The 17,957-nt window shown below is 32.7% G+C and overlaps 1 protein-coding gene across 1 annotated transcript in view; it reads right to left on the bottom strand.

Moving 5' to 3' along the window:
• Positions 1 to 17,957, bottom strand: part of LOC125060449 (lachesin-like) — a 70,628-nt gene that overhangs the window by 27,181 nt on the left and 25,490 nt on the right. The window contains exons 3-4 of the mRNA XM_047665355.1: positions 14,635 to 14,762; positions 13,188 to 13,373 (exon numbers count right to left, since the gene is read on the bottom strand). Coding sequence (XP_047521311.1) covers positions 13,188 to 13,373; positions 14,635 to 14,762 — 314 coding nt within the window. The remainder of the gene's footprint in view (positions 1 to 13,187; positions 13,374 to 14,634; positions 14,763 to 17,957) is intronic.

Below are 17,957 nucleotides of genomic sequence, written 5' to 3'. Positions count from 1 at the left end.
GTGTTCTTTTAAATGATATTCGTGTTAATAAAAGACAACACATATTATAATTGTTTTTTAAGATAAATAAATTGCTGGTTAAAGTTTAACTAAAAACTTTTTTAGTAAAACAAATGATAGTTAACTCTATTCTCTACATCCCAAATGCATTGAGACCATTTTACACATCAGTCAAGCTTAACTTGACTAACAGTACATACTTTACACATTTTTCACTGTTAGACTGTACACAAACCATTTCACATTGTTTGTGTAACACTTTGTTGAGTTTTCATATTTAAGAGTGGCGAGACTTTGTTTGTGAATAAATTAACTTTAAGCTATTTTTATACTATCATGACTGTAATTGGAATTGTTATAATGAATATAGCCTATGTTAGCATTTTTGTTGATATTTTTTTTGACATCTGGGATTTTCGGAATTACGTTACAAACATACTAATATTCTTACTACATTAAAAATATACTGTAATTTTACAACTAAAATAAATCAGTGGCGCTATAACCTCTTTATGTCTGGGCCTCAGATCTCTGAATCTGTTTCATTATCATTTTTCAATCTAATAGGCAAGTAGGTGATCCTGTGCCTGACACACGCCGCCGACTTTTTGGGTCTAATACATGTCGGTTTCCTCACGATATTTTCCTTCACCGTTTGAGTGAATGTTAAATGCGCACTTAGAAAGAAAGTCCATTGGTGCACAGCCGGGGATCGAACCTACGACCTCAGGGATGAGAGTCGCACGTTGAAGTGCGAACACTGCAATTTTACAACTACAAACCGGAATATCACAGTATACTAATTGTTTTTAAATTAAAAGATAAATTCGTTTTGTAGAATTGTTGTTTCTTACAACTAAATAAAGTAACTCTTATTTTATACTGAAGTGTCAATAAATATTTTATATTATATTTCAATAAACGTTATAAATCTTGACCTGATTTCCGAGACTCGAAACATTAAAATGGAACATAAAAGTGTTAGGCACACAATAAAAGGCGACATCTTGTGTCAGGTGTGAGGAAAGGATCCTTATAAAATGGCAAATACTCGGCTTAAAACGCACCTGTAGCTTAAGAGCTGTTGACTGGAATTTTGTATAACAGCCTTCTAAGATTGTAAGATTTTAATATCATTTATAACTATGTTTACAATAAAATATATACTTGTATTTATTAACAATTAAATAAAATAATTGAATAATTTTCTTATAAGTTTTGTTTAAATACTTGTTATTTCATTTCTCATATTATAGTGAATTATTGAATGAATATGTAGTTTACACACACACTAATACTTGACACAATATATTGTCTTTTAAAAACAATACTTTTGTATGTAAACTTATTATTCATTTACTAATAATAAGTTTACTTGTAAGTTTTATTTAAATTCTGGTCATTTCATTTTTCAAAGTATAGTTAACTATGGTTAAATGAAAACTCGAGCGACTTTTAACAATTGTAAGGTATCAGGGATTAAAATAATATTTTTTTCTTTAATTAAAACAGATAATTATATTTAACGAATATATCCCATGAAAGGAATAAAATTTACTTTTTTTCCTTTCGTCAGATCCTTTAATTTTATTTTTTTATAAATAAATATGACGTTAAAAATTTTACACAATTATAAATCAATTACATTAGAACAGAAATTACGATCACAACGATAAGAACACAAGCAAACAGTATAATGTATTTGCTTAGACTTAGCTTAGGCTTAGAAGATTTGGACAATAATATTCACTGTTATTCGTAAATTGCAAAGGGATTCGCAACAGAACGTCGTTGTTATAATGTATATCTACGGCGAGAGATTTAGAATTGTTAGAATTCCCTTAACTCCTTTGTCGGGTTGTATTAATGTTAAATATATCATAAACTAGAATTATTTAAGGCACATTCCTTTCACTATTCCAAATTCCCAAGTTACTTAGCCAGTATACATAACATATACCCAACAATGTGTTCGAGAATGCGTTTTACTATGAGGCACTTTCCGGATTTTCTCAGGTCGTTAAGCTATCGGTTTAAGGTGAGTTTCAAAATGTATGTCAACGTTAAATACTAAATACCGTTTATAATAACCAAAACTATAATATACCCCGTTGATATTTATTATGCAGTAATATTGAATTTTTTATTGTGACACAAGAACGAGTAAGAATAAGAGAATATTATGTGAATAAGAGGAGGAACTTTGGAGTAGAGAACTCTTGGGTCGTGGGGTTCAAGTGCACAGGCGCTAATTAAAGATTTAAGTTGGCGTAACTTTTAATATGGTGGAAATGGTGGGAGAACCCCAATAGGATATGTATAGTTCACCTATACCAGCCTTGGACTAGCTAAATTTTTAACCAAAGACAATTTTATTGTACTATATTTTCTAAAATAATTATTTCCAATTATGGTATATCTAGTTTCCTTTTTTACTACTGTAATTGCTGTATTTTTATCTAATAAAACTTTAGTTTCTTGCCTGCTGTTGTATTTTTTTACTATTGTAATTTACAGTTAATTCATAAGCGTATTACTGTATAAGTAAATTTTCTCATGTAAGTGAATGTTGTAATGTTATTAATGAGAATTAAATATCTTAAACCGTAATTGTAGGACGTGTTGATACTTAGAATAAGATTCAGAAGCGAGATATTGTGAACCACGTCAAACATTAGATAACATAGCGTAGATAAAATATAGGAAAGTCGATTCATCGCTTATAGACAAGTTTATTTAAAAATTCCTATGTGTTTGGTATTCTATCTTCATCGCTCATTTCCTTTAGAAAATAAAACTTCAATATTTTATTACATGAAAGATAATATTGTTGGACTAAAGTGGAGTAATTATATGCTACATGTTATGGTAATATTAGGATACTTTAAAAATGTAATAACAAATGGGTATTGGTAAAATTTCTTGTATAAATTATATTCTCTTATTTAGAAAATCCTTAGTTAAGTAATGAAGAGGAAGAGAACTAAACCTTTTGAGTTAATAAGTGTAGTGAATATAAGTGCAAGTGCCGTATCTCGGACACACGAACATAATGTCAAAACATTTTAGTACACTTTAAGACTGTTAATGAAAATTACCTTATTTTAAGCTATTCATTCACTAGTATTGTAGAAAATTCAGTTAACAATTTATTACTTTTTAGCTATAATTATTGTATCAGCTGGATTGTTAATCATGTAAAGTCGCACTCTCTTTTGTGAACTTCTTAATGTACTTTAATTTTATGGATACTTCTTTTGTTTATTCTAGAAAAAAAAACAAAAGACAGTAATGAGGCTTAGACTAAATTTAGAGGTTTGAAAATAGAATGCATCTTTGACACGGTCCAAGATCCCAAAAATCCAATATCACTAAAGCAGTGTTAGTTTTGAGTACGCATAACATCCAGTAGGCTGACGGTAAATTTCTAGATCTTCTGAGGCGCTAAAGACGCATTAACTTATAAATTTCAAACCTGCCCTGCGATTCTGTAACTCACACAGCGGTTTTTGGCTCTCAAATCAGTCGTGAAGCAGTCATTTTATGATTTGGCATTCTGATAAACAATAAACTACAAGCTCCCACCTTTTCAGAATGCCAAATCATAAATTAATGACTGCTTCACGACTGATTTGAGAACGACCGCCGATGCGAAAATCGCTGTGTGAGTTCGAAAAGTGAGTTACAGAATCGCAGGGCTGATTCTTATTTATAATGTTCAGGAAGCTATTTCAATGCAGTTGAAACCATGAAAAGCTAGACCAATATTAATGGTCATACTTTAGACTCAATTATAGTGTCGTAAGATTATTTTTTGTATGTGAACCATTGCCCATGTACATCGGCAATGTATGTGTGTTACGGGCTTTTGGAATTCAATAGACATAAATTTTCAGTTATAAAGATAATGTTGTTTCGAATTCAAAAACTATAACCTACAAATTTATAAGTAGTATAAAAACGATCCAATAAATTGTGTTTCATTAAAAACTCTTACCCATGGGAAATAAATCTTTGCAATATTAAATCGAGCATCTATAGTACAGATGGGCTCCGATTTCGGCCGTAAACATTCGCAGAGGGCCTTAATCCCGGTCATAAAAGTAATCCGCACATAAAGTTACGCGACGATGGACAACATAAGGGTAGAGATTTTCTCGCACAAAGATTTCGAAGTAATTAAGATAAAACGCCATGAAACGTAACCGAAGCCAGCCGTTTTTCAACGCTCATACCCAGTTAATCCTCGAGTATGCAATAAAGCCTCCTAAAGTATTTGTGTTTCAGGCGAAATTACCCATATTGAAAATACCCTTCAGCGCTAACCGACTGAAGGCTTATTTTAAATATTCCCTTCTGTAAGTAACTACTTACATTAAATTCGGAAGCCCATTTCCTAATACACCCGCAAAATCAATACGGTCCGATACATTCAAAGTTTGGTTCGCAATTATTTTGAGATAGCTTTGTTTGACTCATCAAATGTTTGCGATTAGAATCGTTTGTTAATCAACCTGTGTATTCAGATAATTGGATTTCTAAAAATTGTCAACGTATAACCGAGATAATATCTTATGTAGTTAACCATTTTTAATATTCATTTATTTCCTTATCTTCTATTTTTATCGTTATTTACAATGTAATTATACATATGTCCTTTATTCATAACCACAAACGTGGTCTATAACTTAACAGATTTATGAAATAAACATCAAAATTGACGGGTCATCATCATGTTTAAGGGCGTGTTTTCGAACCTGTGCACCATTTTCATTGAGCAATTAACATGTATGGTAAAGGATATTGTGAAAAACCGGTTTGATCCAAACATCGGCAACGTATATCAGCCGATCACCCACGGGTCCAATAAAATCCAATAGATCCAAAAATGTGTATTGCCCATGCCATTTGAGGACTTTACAGAATCCAGATACTAAAATAGATTTGTAACTTCATCTTTAATCCTTAACAAAGGCGACTTTTAATATACGAAAAGGCATCGCTATCCTAGCTGTTTATGTATCCTGTTGACTAACAAAAGACACCGCAATATCAAAATCTCGTTAGGGTATCATATTTAAATCTGACCGAGGGTTCGGTTAAAAAGTTTGATGTATTGGCATATTTACAATGCGTAGTCATGGGCGGTCCAAACGAGAAAAAGGGTTGGAAAAAGATCGTCTATCACAGCCTCTGTCAACAGTATGGTGTCAACGCGAAAAACAATTAGTAGGTTAATATTTATTTGATTACTGCCGATTGGATAGTGATATCAATGAATATTTAATTATGACGTCACTTTTATAATTAGGTTTATTGTTTACTTTACAATATATTATTAAGCTTAAAAGTGTGATAAACTTTTCATACTTCGACAATGTTTTTTTAGTAGCATATTATTAGGCTTACGTAAAATAAGGTTCTTACGGGCAAGACACACCCAAGGGTCTATATTATCGGGTTTTTAAATTAAATATTAATACATACGTCAAAACAAAAGACAGTCTGTATACCTATATCTTTTGAACTCCGCAGTGGTTTTAATCTACGTGATTAAGGAAGTAGGTAAACTTAAGGGTAGAGGAGACCTCACAGCATGCTGTCGGTAATAGTAGGAAGCTGGATTGCCCTTACATGGGTCATTGTAATAGACTGCATCTGCCTTCATGGTAAAAAAGAAACATACTGTGTGTGTGGGGGGGTTTGTTGCGGACATGTGTGCGGGGGTAAATTTATAAATAAATGTGATTAAATATACCTACTAACATAATACAATATTGTCACTAACAAAATAAAGACCATATGGTTGTCTGCTTAAATTTATAAATTATTTTATTTTGGTTATACATGTTATTGATTTTTTTTGTTAATACTTCTTGTACTTTACCCTCTGTAGGTGTTTCTTTTTTATAGTTCCATATTAGGGTTGCCTGGAAGAAATCGCTTGTAAGCGATAAGGCCGCCTGTTGCCTTATAACTTATGTAACCTGCTTTTTTATTTTTTTTATCAATTATAAAATTATTATTATTAAATTATTATATTACCAATCGCTACATATTCCTAAGAAAGGAATGTGAACAGACAAGTTTCAAATTATTAATAGTATTTGTATTTAAAATACTTTATCATTGACTTCTTAATTTGATAGATTTAAACTAACCATGACGAAAAAGAATGTGTATAATAAATAATTTTTAACGAAATTCTATCTTTTATTCAAAACAAATTGTTTATCGTCGGTCTAATAATCTTTAGTGAAACTTTTATGTAAATAAACGAATTGAAACATCGTTCACGGCCTTTGTTGGCAAATAAAAAGTTTTCAAACAATTTTCGCTCACAGAAAGAATGTTAATTGTGTTCTTTCCCTTTGCAAAAAACCTGCGCGTTTCAAGCATATTTAAAAAAAGGAAATATATACATTCAAGTTTCCGCTTTTTCCATCTCTTACTGAATACTTGTGTAATTGTGCGGGCACTCTCAAATTTGCTTTTACACTTAACAAATGTTGGGAGCCCGAGCAAATAAAAAGCCTTTTTTCGACGCTTCGTTGTTACTCAACCTGAGCAAATATGGTGCGGGTATAAGACGAGCAGTCCCTTTTATACAAATATAAATACCGACGTTGAAAACAGTAATTGTATAAAGAAACAAATCTGCTAAGAATTACTTTTAATGTCAGAAGATAATCTCACTTTTTATCTAATATATAAAATTCTCGTGTCACAGTTTTCGTTGCCATACTCCTCCGAAACGGCTTGACCGATTTTGATGAAATTTTTTGTGCTTATCCGGTATCTATAGAATCGGCCAACATCTATTTTTCATCCCCCTAAATGTTAAGGGTAGTCCACCCCTAATTTTAATTTTTAAATTTTTACATATATTTTTATTTTTTTATGATACAGCATTTAAAAATACATACAACCCCTAACTTTCACCCCTCTACAATCAACCCCTATTTTTTTATTATAAATTATATACATGGCAAAACGACGTTTGCCCGGTCAGCTAGTTATTTTATAAAAATACTAGCTTCCCCCGCGAACTTCGTTTCTCCTTAATGTGATTTTACCTAGCTTACCTTTTTAGTACATACCAACAACATTTTGAACAGGAACATTTTGCTACACTAACCCAGAGACTGTTCGATTTTCCGGAATGAAAACTTTTAAGGTTTTTCTGTGATTTTTCTCTATATAAACCTCAGAGTTCAAGTTATAAGTTCTTAACTAACAAATAAACAATAAAGGTTGATCGTAGAGGGTACATGAAAATTAAGGGTTGTATGTATTTTTGTATGCTGTATATATATCATAAAAAAATATAAACAAAAATTTGTTTAAAAAATAAAATCGGGTTGGACACCCCTTATCACTTAGGAGTTTGAAAGATAGTAGCCGATTCTCAGACTTACTGAATATGCAAAAAAAATTATAAGAATAGGTCGAGCCGTTTCGGAGGAGTATGATAACGAACATTGTGACTCGAGAATTTTATATATTAGCTATTGACTATCAACCCTACTCAAGTAACCTAATAAAACTAAATTCTAGCCAAAACTAAAATCTAGATTTTATATTTAATATATTTATATGAAAATACACTTTTTTATCGGAACGCAAACGGGCAGGAGGCTCACCTGATGTCAACCAGCACAGGGCTCGCAAGTGCGTTGCCGGCCTTTTAAGAATTTGTACGCTCTTAAACTACTTCCTGTATAGTAAAGTGAAATTAAAATACAGTCACGTGCTTCACTTTGCACGGTCACTGGCTTTTAATTTATAATATGACTACGGCAACATACGTACCACATAGCTAGTATAAAATATAAATTAATTCTAAACGACATTTGAAACCTACAAATGATACCAATTATTATTCCAGTACACCCACTTAAGCAAGATAAATATAATTACAAAACTTAGCGGCGCGGCAAACGTGCCAATACAATACTTCCCGCATTAAAACGAACGGCAAAACATGTATGTTAATCGTGCCATTCTCCACAAACGAGGGAGCGTTAGCTTGAAACTTGTTTCGCATGAAGACGTCGCGGTCACATTCCACCCCTTTGCAAATGCTTGCATTCCTTCACAAAATTCCGAGCGACCCGTACCTATCGTCACAATGTTACACCGCTAAGGTAAATAACTTAATAAATGTCAAGCGTCTCACGCGGGTCACTTCAGAGGTCACTACAGTACGCCTTTGTAATTGAAGAATTCACGATAATCAGTGGAGATTTCGGTCGCTCATCGGTAAACAAAAGTATACCTTTGTCTTTAAGTAATCATTAATAAATGTTGTCAAAGGTGCGTAAAAATCCAATTCACCCGAATGACTATCCAATGTTATATATCAAATGTATAAGCTTAAGTTTTGGTATATTGTACTGCATAAAGTTTTTTAATTATCTTAATATATATAAATTACGTGTCACGTTGTTTGTCCGCTATGGACTCCTAAACTACCGAACCGATATCAATCAAATTTGCACACAGTGTGCAGTTTGATCTAACTTAAAAGAAAGGATAGCTTACATATATTTTTATACCCGCAATATTATTTTATTACAAATATTTGTTTATTATTTGATACAAATTTAACAGATGGCGCTGTGTTAAAAGTACCAACGTTACCCATCTACCTTTCACATGAGTCCTCCTACCGTTTCCCTTGAATAGTTTACTAATATGTATTATAAAAAAACCTTAGCCACAGCAACGCTTGGCCGGTCTGCTAGTAGCATATAAAAATGAGCGTACATGAGAGTTCAGTCAAAAACATTTCATTAGAACGCCACTTCAGAAAAACTTTTGTTGTTAAGTTTACCTTTCGATGTAAATTCAATTAATTTCTGCTTAGATTCTCAATCAAGTTAAGATAGCTTATTGCGCAAAATATTGAGAACAACTTCCAAAGTTTGTAGTTTAAAAAGTTCAAATTACACATTACATTTAAGTATTTGCTGCAATTATCTATACCACCTCTTTTGTTATTACTCCTTAAGAAATGTTTTAATAGCATAATTATAAACATTACTAATGTATTATAATAGTCAATTTTATTTTAAATAGATTGATTTAACTCAATATTATAAGTTTTTATGAATTATATAAATTCTATAAAACTTCATTTACTACTACACACTATTTTAACTATAATATAATGAATTATTATATTAATTATTTATGATCATAAAACTGTATCAACCTTTCAACTGGTTTATTTTGGTTAATAATCGACCATAAAGAAAGAAGAGAAGAGCAGCCGCTTGATTGGAAACCGCAAAGAAAGTAGAAGCGTGTCCCTAGCATACCTGGCCTCAACGCAATGTTGGCTTACTCTGGACGCCCTCTGCCCCATCTAGGGGTTATGTCCTATAACCCCTAGATGGGGCAGAGGGCGTAGGTCAAGTAAGTCAACCAAAAAGAACAGAAGGAAAACGTGTTGTCGGACACTTTCTTATTTAACATAATATCTTTATTACTTAATTTAGATAATACTTAAATTACTTATTGGTCTAGATTACAATATAAGATTATTGGACATTACAATGTCCACTGATGTCTCAGTGAAAAGGCAATTTAAAAAATGGTTTCACTAATAATTTAGTTTAAGGCTGATGCCTCCGTACGATTGGCTACCTCTCTGTCATCTTTTAAAACTCTTCTGTATAATCATTTCTTAACCTTATCCTATCCTGATCAATCGTGACTTGTATAAATCTTATGTTTCCTTTTACATCACTATTTGCTGTCCATGTATTTGTAAGATTAGCTTTTAAGTTTTTAGTCTGTTGTTAATATTTTTTTTTTGTATTACTTTAGATTAAGGTACTATGTATATACATTTTTTTTTATATAACATTTGGTTCTGCACTTCTCGCACGCATCATGTTTCTTTTTTTTTAACTAGGGTCGCTTATTAGCGATAAGGCCGCCCGTTGCATCCCTTATAATTTTTTTGTATTGTGTTTCATTCTTTGTTTTTTGCAACGAAGTGTTAATAAATAAATAAATAAATAAATGCCCGAATGATAATTCTTTATAAAAAATAAATTTCACGCATAAACTGATATCGCAAAAAGGCGGTAAAATGCAAAAATATTTTTTTCAAGGCTCACAATTCATTTTGCCCTACATTCGGAATTTCTAAATAACAAGTCGCACAAAATGCATGTTTCTTTGTACATCCACACGTAAAGTGATATCAAAGTAGTATTTTGCATAAAACTTTTTGATGCTTGAAATTTAGCGTGAGATTTGTGTAAAATGTTTTCTCTAATGGCTGTTACAGAATATGGAAAAGTTAACATGACATTGTCAAAGTTATGTAAATTTCTTTTCGCGCGAATGTCTTTATTTAGGCGTATCTAAAATCGAAATCTAAAATGACAGGTTATGATGCTAGATTTGTTTGATTGACGTTTTAATACGGCTTGACACAGACTATATTATTACACCACGATTTATACAAAAATACACTGTTTTTTTTGTTATTATTCGTTAAAATAAAAAAGACTAAAAGTCGTTCTTCAACCTTATTATTTATTTAGATAACTCTTAACTATAATACACAATAATTTGTAAATCGAAATGCCAATTAAAATGTTTGTAGACTAAACAATTATATATACAGAGAGAATGCGTGAAGGGTGTGTGTGTAGCTAAAGCCTGTGTGAATGGGGCCTCATAGCCTAGCGGTCTTATTAAGTGGCAGCTAGGTGAGGGGTACCGGGTTCGATTCCCGGTTCGAGGGCAAGTTTTAATTTAATTTAAATTTGTTCTCGGCCTTGGGGACTGTTGTGCGGTACCGGGCGAGTGCTTAAACCGTACATGGAGGACACGGTCGAATTTCTAAGGCAAGCACGAATTATAAAAATCTTATACTTGACGCTGGCTAATGCACAAACCGTGCCAGAGCCATAAAGAAAAAAAAAAGCCTGTGTGAAAACATTTTGTGACCTTATATTCTTTAAATGTTGGTGCTTTAATGATATCTTTGAAAGAGATGCGAATTGAATATGTCTAGTGTTGAAAAAAAGTCGTTGTATAGTGCAGGTAGCCGAATAAATAATGAATGTTATAACTTATAGTTCGTACAGTGTTGGTCTAGTGGCTTCAGTGTGCGACTTTCATCACTGAGGTTGTAGCTTCGATCCCCGGCTGTGCACCAATGGACGTTTTTTTTTCTATGTGCGCATTTAAGATTCCCTCAAACGGTGAAGGAAAATATCTTGCCTGGCTTGCCTTACACCCAAAAAGTTTGTCAGACACAGGAGGCTGATAACCTACTTTCCTATTAGATAGACGCCACTGATTTTTTAATGGTTTTTTATAACGTAAAGTTAACTTATGAGAATATTTTTATATAACCTATATGTTAAATGCATAATATTTGGGAAAATTTCATAATCTACCAGTGTTTAATGAATACAAATTACAGTCACGTTTTTGTACAATTTTAGTATGAAAATCAACGTTTCCTTATATTGAGCGTCTTGTAGCGAATGAATCGATAATATAAAACTGAATATTAAAATCTAAGGCAGCGTTGAGTCGTCTATATTGCATAAATTTTAATATAATTAGCTTTCTAGTGATGCCGAGAAACTGGAAGTAGCTAATAACCTTTACTCGCTTAAAGAATTTCCCTTTGCTAATCATCGTAAATATAGAAAAAAAACCGAATTAATATAATTTTTATTGAAACTTTTGGTAACTGATAATACAACTCGTTATATATATATATATATATATATGTGTATATATATATATATATATATATATATATATATCATGTGAATCAGACACAAATAGAATAACATTGTGACTAAGATTCATATATTTTTATTATCCTACTTTTTATAGAACAGTGGCCTCACGGGCAGGAGGCTCACCTGTTAAGTGATACCGCCCATGCCCGTTAAGGCTCACAAGTGCATTTCCTTTTAAGAATTAGTACGAAACCTCTCTTATAGGACTACTTTTATTAATGGTACTTTTTAAACAGAACTCCCATGCAGTGGCGTAACTATCAGTAAAAATCGAACTTCAAGATTTTCAGAGTACTCAATTACACGTTGTATATGTTCCACTAATGTTCCCACTCCTCTCTTAGGCGAGAGGGAATGGTCTGTAGTCCCCACGCTAGCCCAATGCGTATTGGAGACTTCAAATTCATCCATAGAACATAATATCTCTTGCCAGCCCTGCCACCCTATTGTTACGCCACTGCGCCCATGGTATAAATTTTAAATAATTCTCGAGTTTAAGCGGTGCAAAATTAGAGATGCATCATTTTAAATTGCTAACAGTATCGACAATCATCAGAAGTGCCTCGACAATTCTCCGCCAGCTCGACATCGAACAATTGCATTAGCATAGAGAAATGAAATACAAAAAGCCTCCTCCAAGACATTTACTAGTCTTACCTTGTATTAAAAAGCTTTTAACATTTCAGATTGAATATAAAAAATATCTACGTTTATCGACGACTTCAATGATAGACTTTCATTCAAACCCATTCAGTCTTGCTACATATTTAAAATGTCCGCTGCATCTGTGTATTCATGATAAACATAAACACTACTACACGCATTTTCATGCGATTTTCACCAGTAGAACATTCTTTTGGGTAAATTGGTTGGAATATAACGATAATTGTTAGTATGAAAAACAAATGGGTGCGTTAGTTGTGTGGGAAAATTAAAACCAAAAAATCTTGGGACAGAAGGCAAATTATTTTTATCCTGCAGAAGAGGGCTATTCGTGCAATCTATAATTTAAAATGTAGGGAATCTCTGAGAGATAAATTCAATGAAATGAATATACTTACCTTTCCCTCTCAATATATTTATGAAAATATTACGTATATATATAAAAATTGTGATAAGTTTACTAGAATAGAACATACGCACAATGTTAATACTCGGAACAAACGCAGGCTGCAATTTCCCCGTACTAGACTATCTAAGTTGTTCTCTTTTTTGGTAAAAGGGATACTCTTCCTTAATAAAATCCTAGAGGCTCTTTTATCTCTGCCTTTTAATAAATTTAATAAATGTATTAAAGAAAAGCTGTATAAAAAGGCTTACTATAAAGTTAACGATTATCTAGTTGATAAAAGGGCCTGGGACTAGTGCTAGACTACTAATTAATTTGCGGTTAATTTCACATACCTGACTCTTCATTGGAATTGTGTTGATTTGACACATATAAGTCCCCGAGTCCTTGGGCTCGACGCTACTTATATACAGCTTCCAAGTGTTGTGTCCGTTGTGTGTGACTGACAGGCGAGAATCGATGTTCACCATATGAGTATTCATCGCTAGAATGGCCTTTGTGTCCGATTTTAACCAGGCCACCTACAAAATAATCGATCAGTTACTACTTATTTTAAATTTACCTAAGTACAACGTGCGTATTATATTAAGTTAATTAATATATAGTTTTTAAATAGAATATAGGCTATATAGCTTATGTAGATTAATACAATAAGCCATACTTTACTTATTCTAGAGAAGTTTTTACTTTATACATTATTAACTATTTACTTGTCTCTCAAAAAACACAAGCTCTCCTCCAAATGTCGCCATCTTTATGAGCTGTCCTTTGCTATACTAAACCATTCTACTCCGGCTAAACCATTAAGTCTAATATGTAATTGAATTTACAGTTGAGTAGTAAGTTATATGTTATAATTTATTGCATAGCGTGGTTTTGATTTTTTTTTATAATTTTCCTAACTATAGCTCAAATAACGGAGTGGCTTAGAAATTATGCATTACGGCCCTTAATTCTTGTATAGATTTTGTAAATAGTCAATACTAAAATTGGCTGTAAGTTTTAGCCAGAAAAAAGGAGTGGAGTTCAAGAGACGAAGTTTTTATCGACTAATGTGACAGAGCTAGTTTCCAACTAAGAGAAGTCTATGGCTTTGTTCGCGATACATATTGTATTGTGTCACAATGGCGCAAAGTTTTACGTAAACATTACCCTTAAATATTATATTAAAGCTAAATTACAATGTGTACTTATTGTACTGCCTGATTCATTTAGGCTTAAACCATATATTTTTTTATAGAACAGGGGTCAAACGGGCAGGAGACTCAACTGATGTTAAGTGATACTACCCCCCATGAACACTATTGCCAGAGGGCTTGCGAGTGCGTTACCGGCCTTTTAAAAATTATTATAATTATAATTATATAGGTACCTTATATATAGAATATAGAAGTAAGACTTATATTGTAAGGTCATATACTTTCAATAACTTATAATTTTTTCAATAACTTGTAATATCTGTTTAAGATTATATAGAATTATGTATTAAATTTTATATAAAAGGTACTAATATATAATAATTTGAAATATCGTAAACTTATTGAAATGAAGCAAAGGCTAGCTAGTATGCTAGGTACAATGTTTTTATATTAGTCATTTACACTTCGTTACCTTATACAAAAACATACATATAAAAATAATCATTCATTGTTTAAAGACAAAACTAAAAAATATATTTACGTTGCAGTTAATATAGCTTCTTCAATAAGGATTAGACAACAACAATTCGAACCAGCAGAACGTAAGAGCGAGTTAAAATTTTAAATAATATTAATAAATTACCTTGTAAGTGCCCAAATGATTGACAGTACAGGTGAAGCGCACGTCACGTCCCATAGCGACAGTAATATTATCCAGCGGGGCGAGAAATTCTGGCTCAGGCTCACTATATCCCGGGCCTTGGAGCTGACCTGCAATACACCCTAAGTTATCACTTTAATATCAGCACTGCGCTTTGCAATAAACCTACTATTAATGTGTTCAATTGCAACTGTTTTGTGAACGTGTACAGCTGCTTTTGTATAACTTTGCAAGAATTATGTTCTTTAATTATAGCTTCGTTATTTAAATTGTTTTTTCGTTCGATAATTAATATACCTCGTAATGTTTAATTTAATGTGCTGGCCTAGTGGCATCAGCATGCGACTCTCCTCCCTGAGTTCGTAGGTTCGATCCCCGGCTGTGCACCTACTTTCTATGTGCGCATTTTACATTCGCTCGAACGGTGACGGAAAACATTGTGAGGAAAGCTTTAGACTCAAAAAGTCAACGGCAAGCGTCAGGCACAGAAGGCTGATCACCTACTTGCCTATTAGATTAACAAATAATCATGAAACAGATAAAGAATTCTGAAGCCCAGACCTAAAAAGGTTCTAGCTCCATCGATTTATTTATGTTATCACTCTTAATAGTTATCAGATCATACATTATCCTATAATTAGTCCCATAACCATAGACGCATTTTGGATTTGTTTAATTAATCATTATATATTATATTTAATTGATCATAGGTAAGATACATATCTATTTGGGTCTAAGATAAGCCAGTCACACGATGTTTGCCTACAAGCAAATGTTATTGCATATAGAAAAATACATCAAGATTCTAGCCTCTTGAAAATAAAACATCCACATTACAGACACCTGGCATTATTCAATGGCTGTAGAAATTAAATTAATTTTCGTGTTCAAAATAAACATGGCGGTAATTGTATACGGTTCGCAAATGTACATGTGTTGTCATCAATTATTATTACAGTCCTATTGATGACTTTAGCTGGAAACATTGGAAAATTCCATGAAAACACATGTACTCACCTCTCTTTGAATTTCCCATCCACTTGCCACAATCCCATTACAAAGGTTTCTATTTTAATCAACTTTTACATTATTGCAGAATCTAGATGGAAATTCAGATTTTTTTTTATTTTTTACTTTAACGTTTTATCACTCACACAGCCTTAAAGTAGTCCAGTAAAGTTTTTAAATCAAAATTAGTTTTGTAATTATTGTATGTAGTTTAAATACAAATTTAGCTAGTTAAATAACTAAATAGTTATGTCAATATACTCTAACCGCCGCATATTAAATAGGCATCAAGATCAACACGCCGCGGTTCGCAAACAATAATTATTGGTCCGTACACAGCATCACATAATTATCTCGCTCTAATTTACATTTTGGTCCGCGTGTGATCAGCATTTTCATTGATACGTGATCTAAAGATATAATGGACTGACAGCAAAATGTCGTTTAAATTCAATATAAAATTGAGGTTTGCAGTTATGTGTACACTGTTGTATGTGGCTCACAAATTTTTAAACATCCTCATACTTTTTAAACTAGCTGACGTACGGCTACGTTGGCGCCCTAATATGAGCGCATGGGCCGGCACTGAAAGCCAGCAATTTGCGGGTAGCACAGGACAGAGAGCGCTAGAAGTGTCCCCGAGGGCAAGACACTTTTTGAGTCGCAGAACCAACGGAGTGAGAGGGACGTAATTAAAATAATTGAAAATAAATATAGACTATGTTATTTGGGGATAATGAAGCATTGTAATGGGTAAAGAGTTCTTTGATTCGGTCCAGTTTTTGATATTATGTTACAAAAATACAAATGTTTATATTTTATTATATTAATAGCTGCCCCCGCGAACGTTATTTGGCCTTAATATATTTCGATGTGAAAGTTCTTTAGCCGCATGAGGGTAAAATTTTTACGGATGAAACGCAATAATAATAATATTAGCGCTACGAAGATGTGCAGCGTTTCTGTCGAAGAAAAGGGAGAGAGCGATTGAGACCGATTGAGAGAGAGTGAGAAAGGGCTAACGTCGCATCACGCTCAGTGCCAAGGAGTAAGAGGTGGGAGAGAGCTATAGTGAGAAAGATTGAGAGAGAGAGTAAGGGAGATCAAGAAAAATACACGCTATTGGTTGATGTACTCGTATTCGTTTAGGAGTAACATATTAGAACTTTAGATGGCAATTGTGCAGTAAACGCAGATTGTTATTTATTTATATTATCATTAGCACGTATTATATATACAAATACATGGAGTGATCATATACCGGTACATGATCATCTATTGGGGCTTTTACCTTAGTTATAATTAATTTACAAAGAAGTTTCACTTCTGACATGTGTACTTTGTGCGCTCGCACTTTTTTTTACTTAGCCTACCTTTTTAGTAGCTACATACCAACATCTGACTCTAGTAATATTTTTGTATATTCTTATTTCTAACCTTTATAGCTTTGAAAGGTATATATTAAAATTTCTAGAACTACAGTTATGTTGTTTAGGTATTGTTTTGGTCAAATCGGGTATTACAATTTGAATTATCAACTCGAAAGACCTTAAAAAATGGCTTATGAAGTTAGGATATACGTTTGGATTTTTTATTTTATTTGTACGGTGATTAGGAGTGAATGGAAAAGGTTGCGCTTAAAAAGGGTCACACTAAATGTCCCATACTGTGACATCGGAACGATTAATGGCCTTGTGGCCGAAATTCGGACAGCTGAATGTTTTCGGCAAATTGGCCTAATGCAAGAACCTAATGTATGGATTTATGATCGTTTTCAACTTTTTAGCAAATATCAGCTATCACGCATTATATCACATATTATTAGCACGTAAGTACTCGTGTTAATTAGGTTACTTTCTGATTCATCAATTAATTATCCATAATCAAGTGACAATTTAAATAAAGAAAAATGTGAGGAAAAATCGATGAATGGACATCACAATTAATTTCATCTTATTAAGACGTAATAGCTTTTTATAACTGTCAAAAATGGTGTGCGTTGCCGGTCTTTTAAGATTTTTTTTATAGAACAGGGGGCAGGAGGCTCATTTGCTCATAAATTTTTACGCTCCGTTCTCAAAAGACGTCGTACTGGTTCGAAAATTCAACGATGTGCTTTTCAATAAAAATGGAGCGCGGAAAATTGTCTTAAAAACGTTATATTCTGTCTTGACGTTCAAAGATGATGCTCAACTACAAATAACTTCTCCGAAATGTTAGATGATTTAAAAAAAAATCGATTCGTAGAATTTAGATTGGATTTCGAGCTTAATATTAATTGGAGCTGATATATTTAA

Source organism: Pieris napi, chromosome 21, assembly GCF_905475465.1.
Source record: "Pieris napi chromosome 21, ilPieNapi1.2, whole genome shotgun sequence".
Classification (NCBI taxonomy): Eukaryota; Metazoa; Arthropoda; class Insecta; order Lepidoptera; family Pieridae; genus Pieris; species Pieris napi.
The sequence above is the reverse complement of the archived record's forward strand: the minus strand, read 5'-3'. Positions and strand labels throughout refer to the sequence as shown.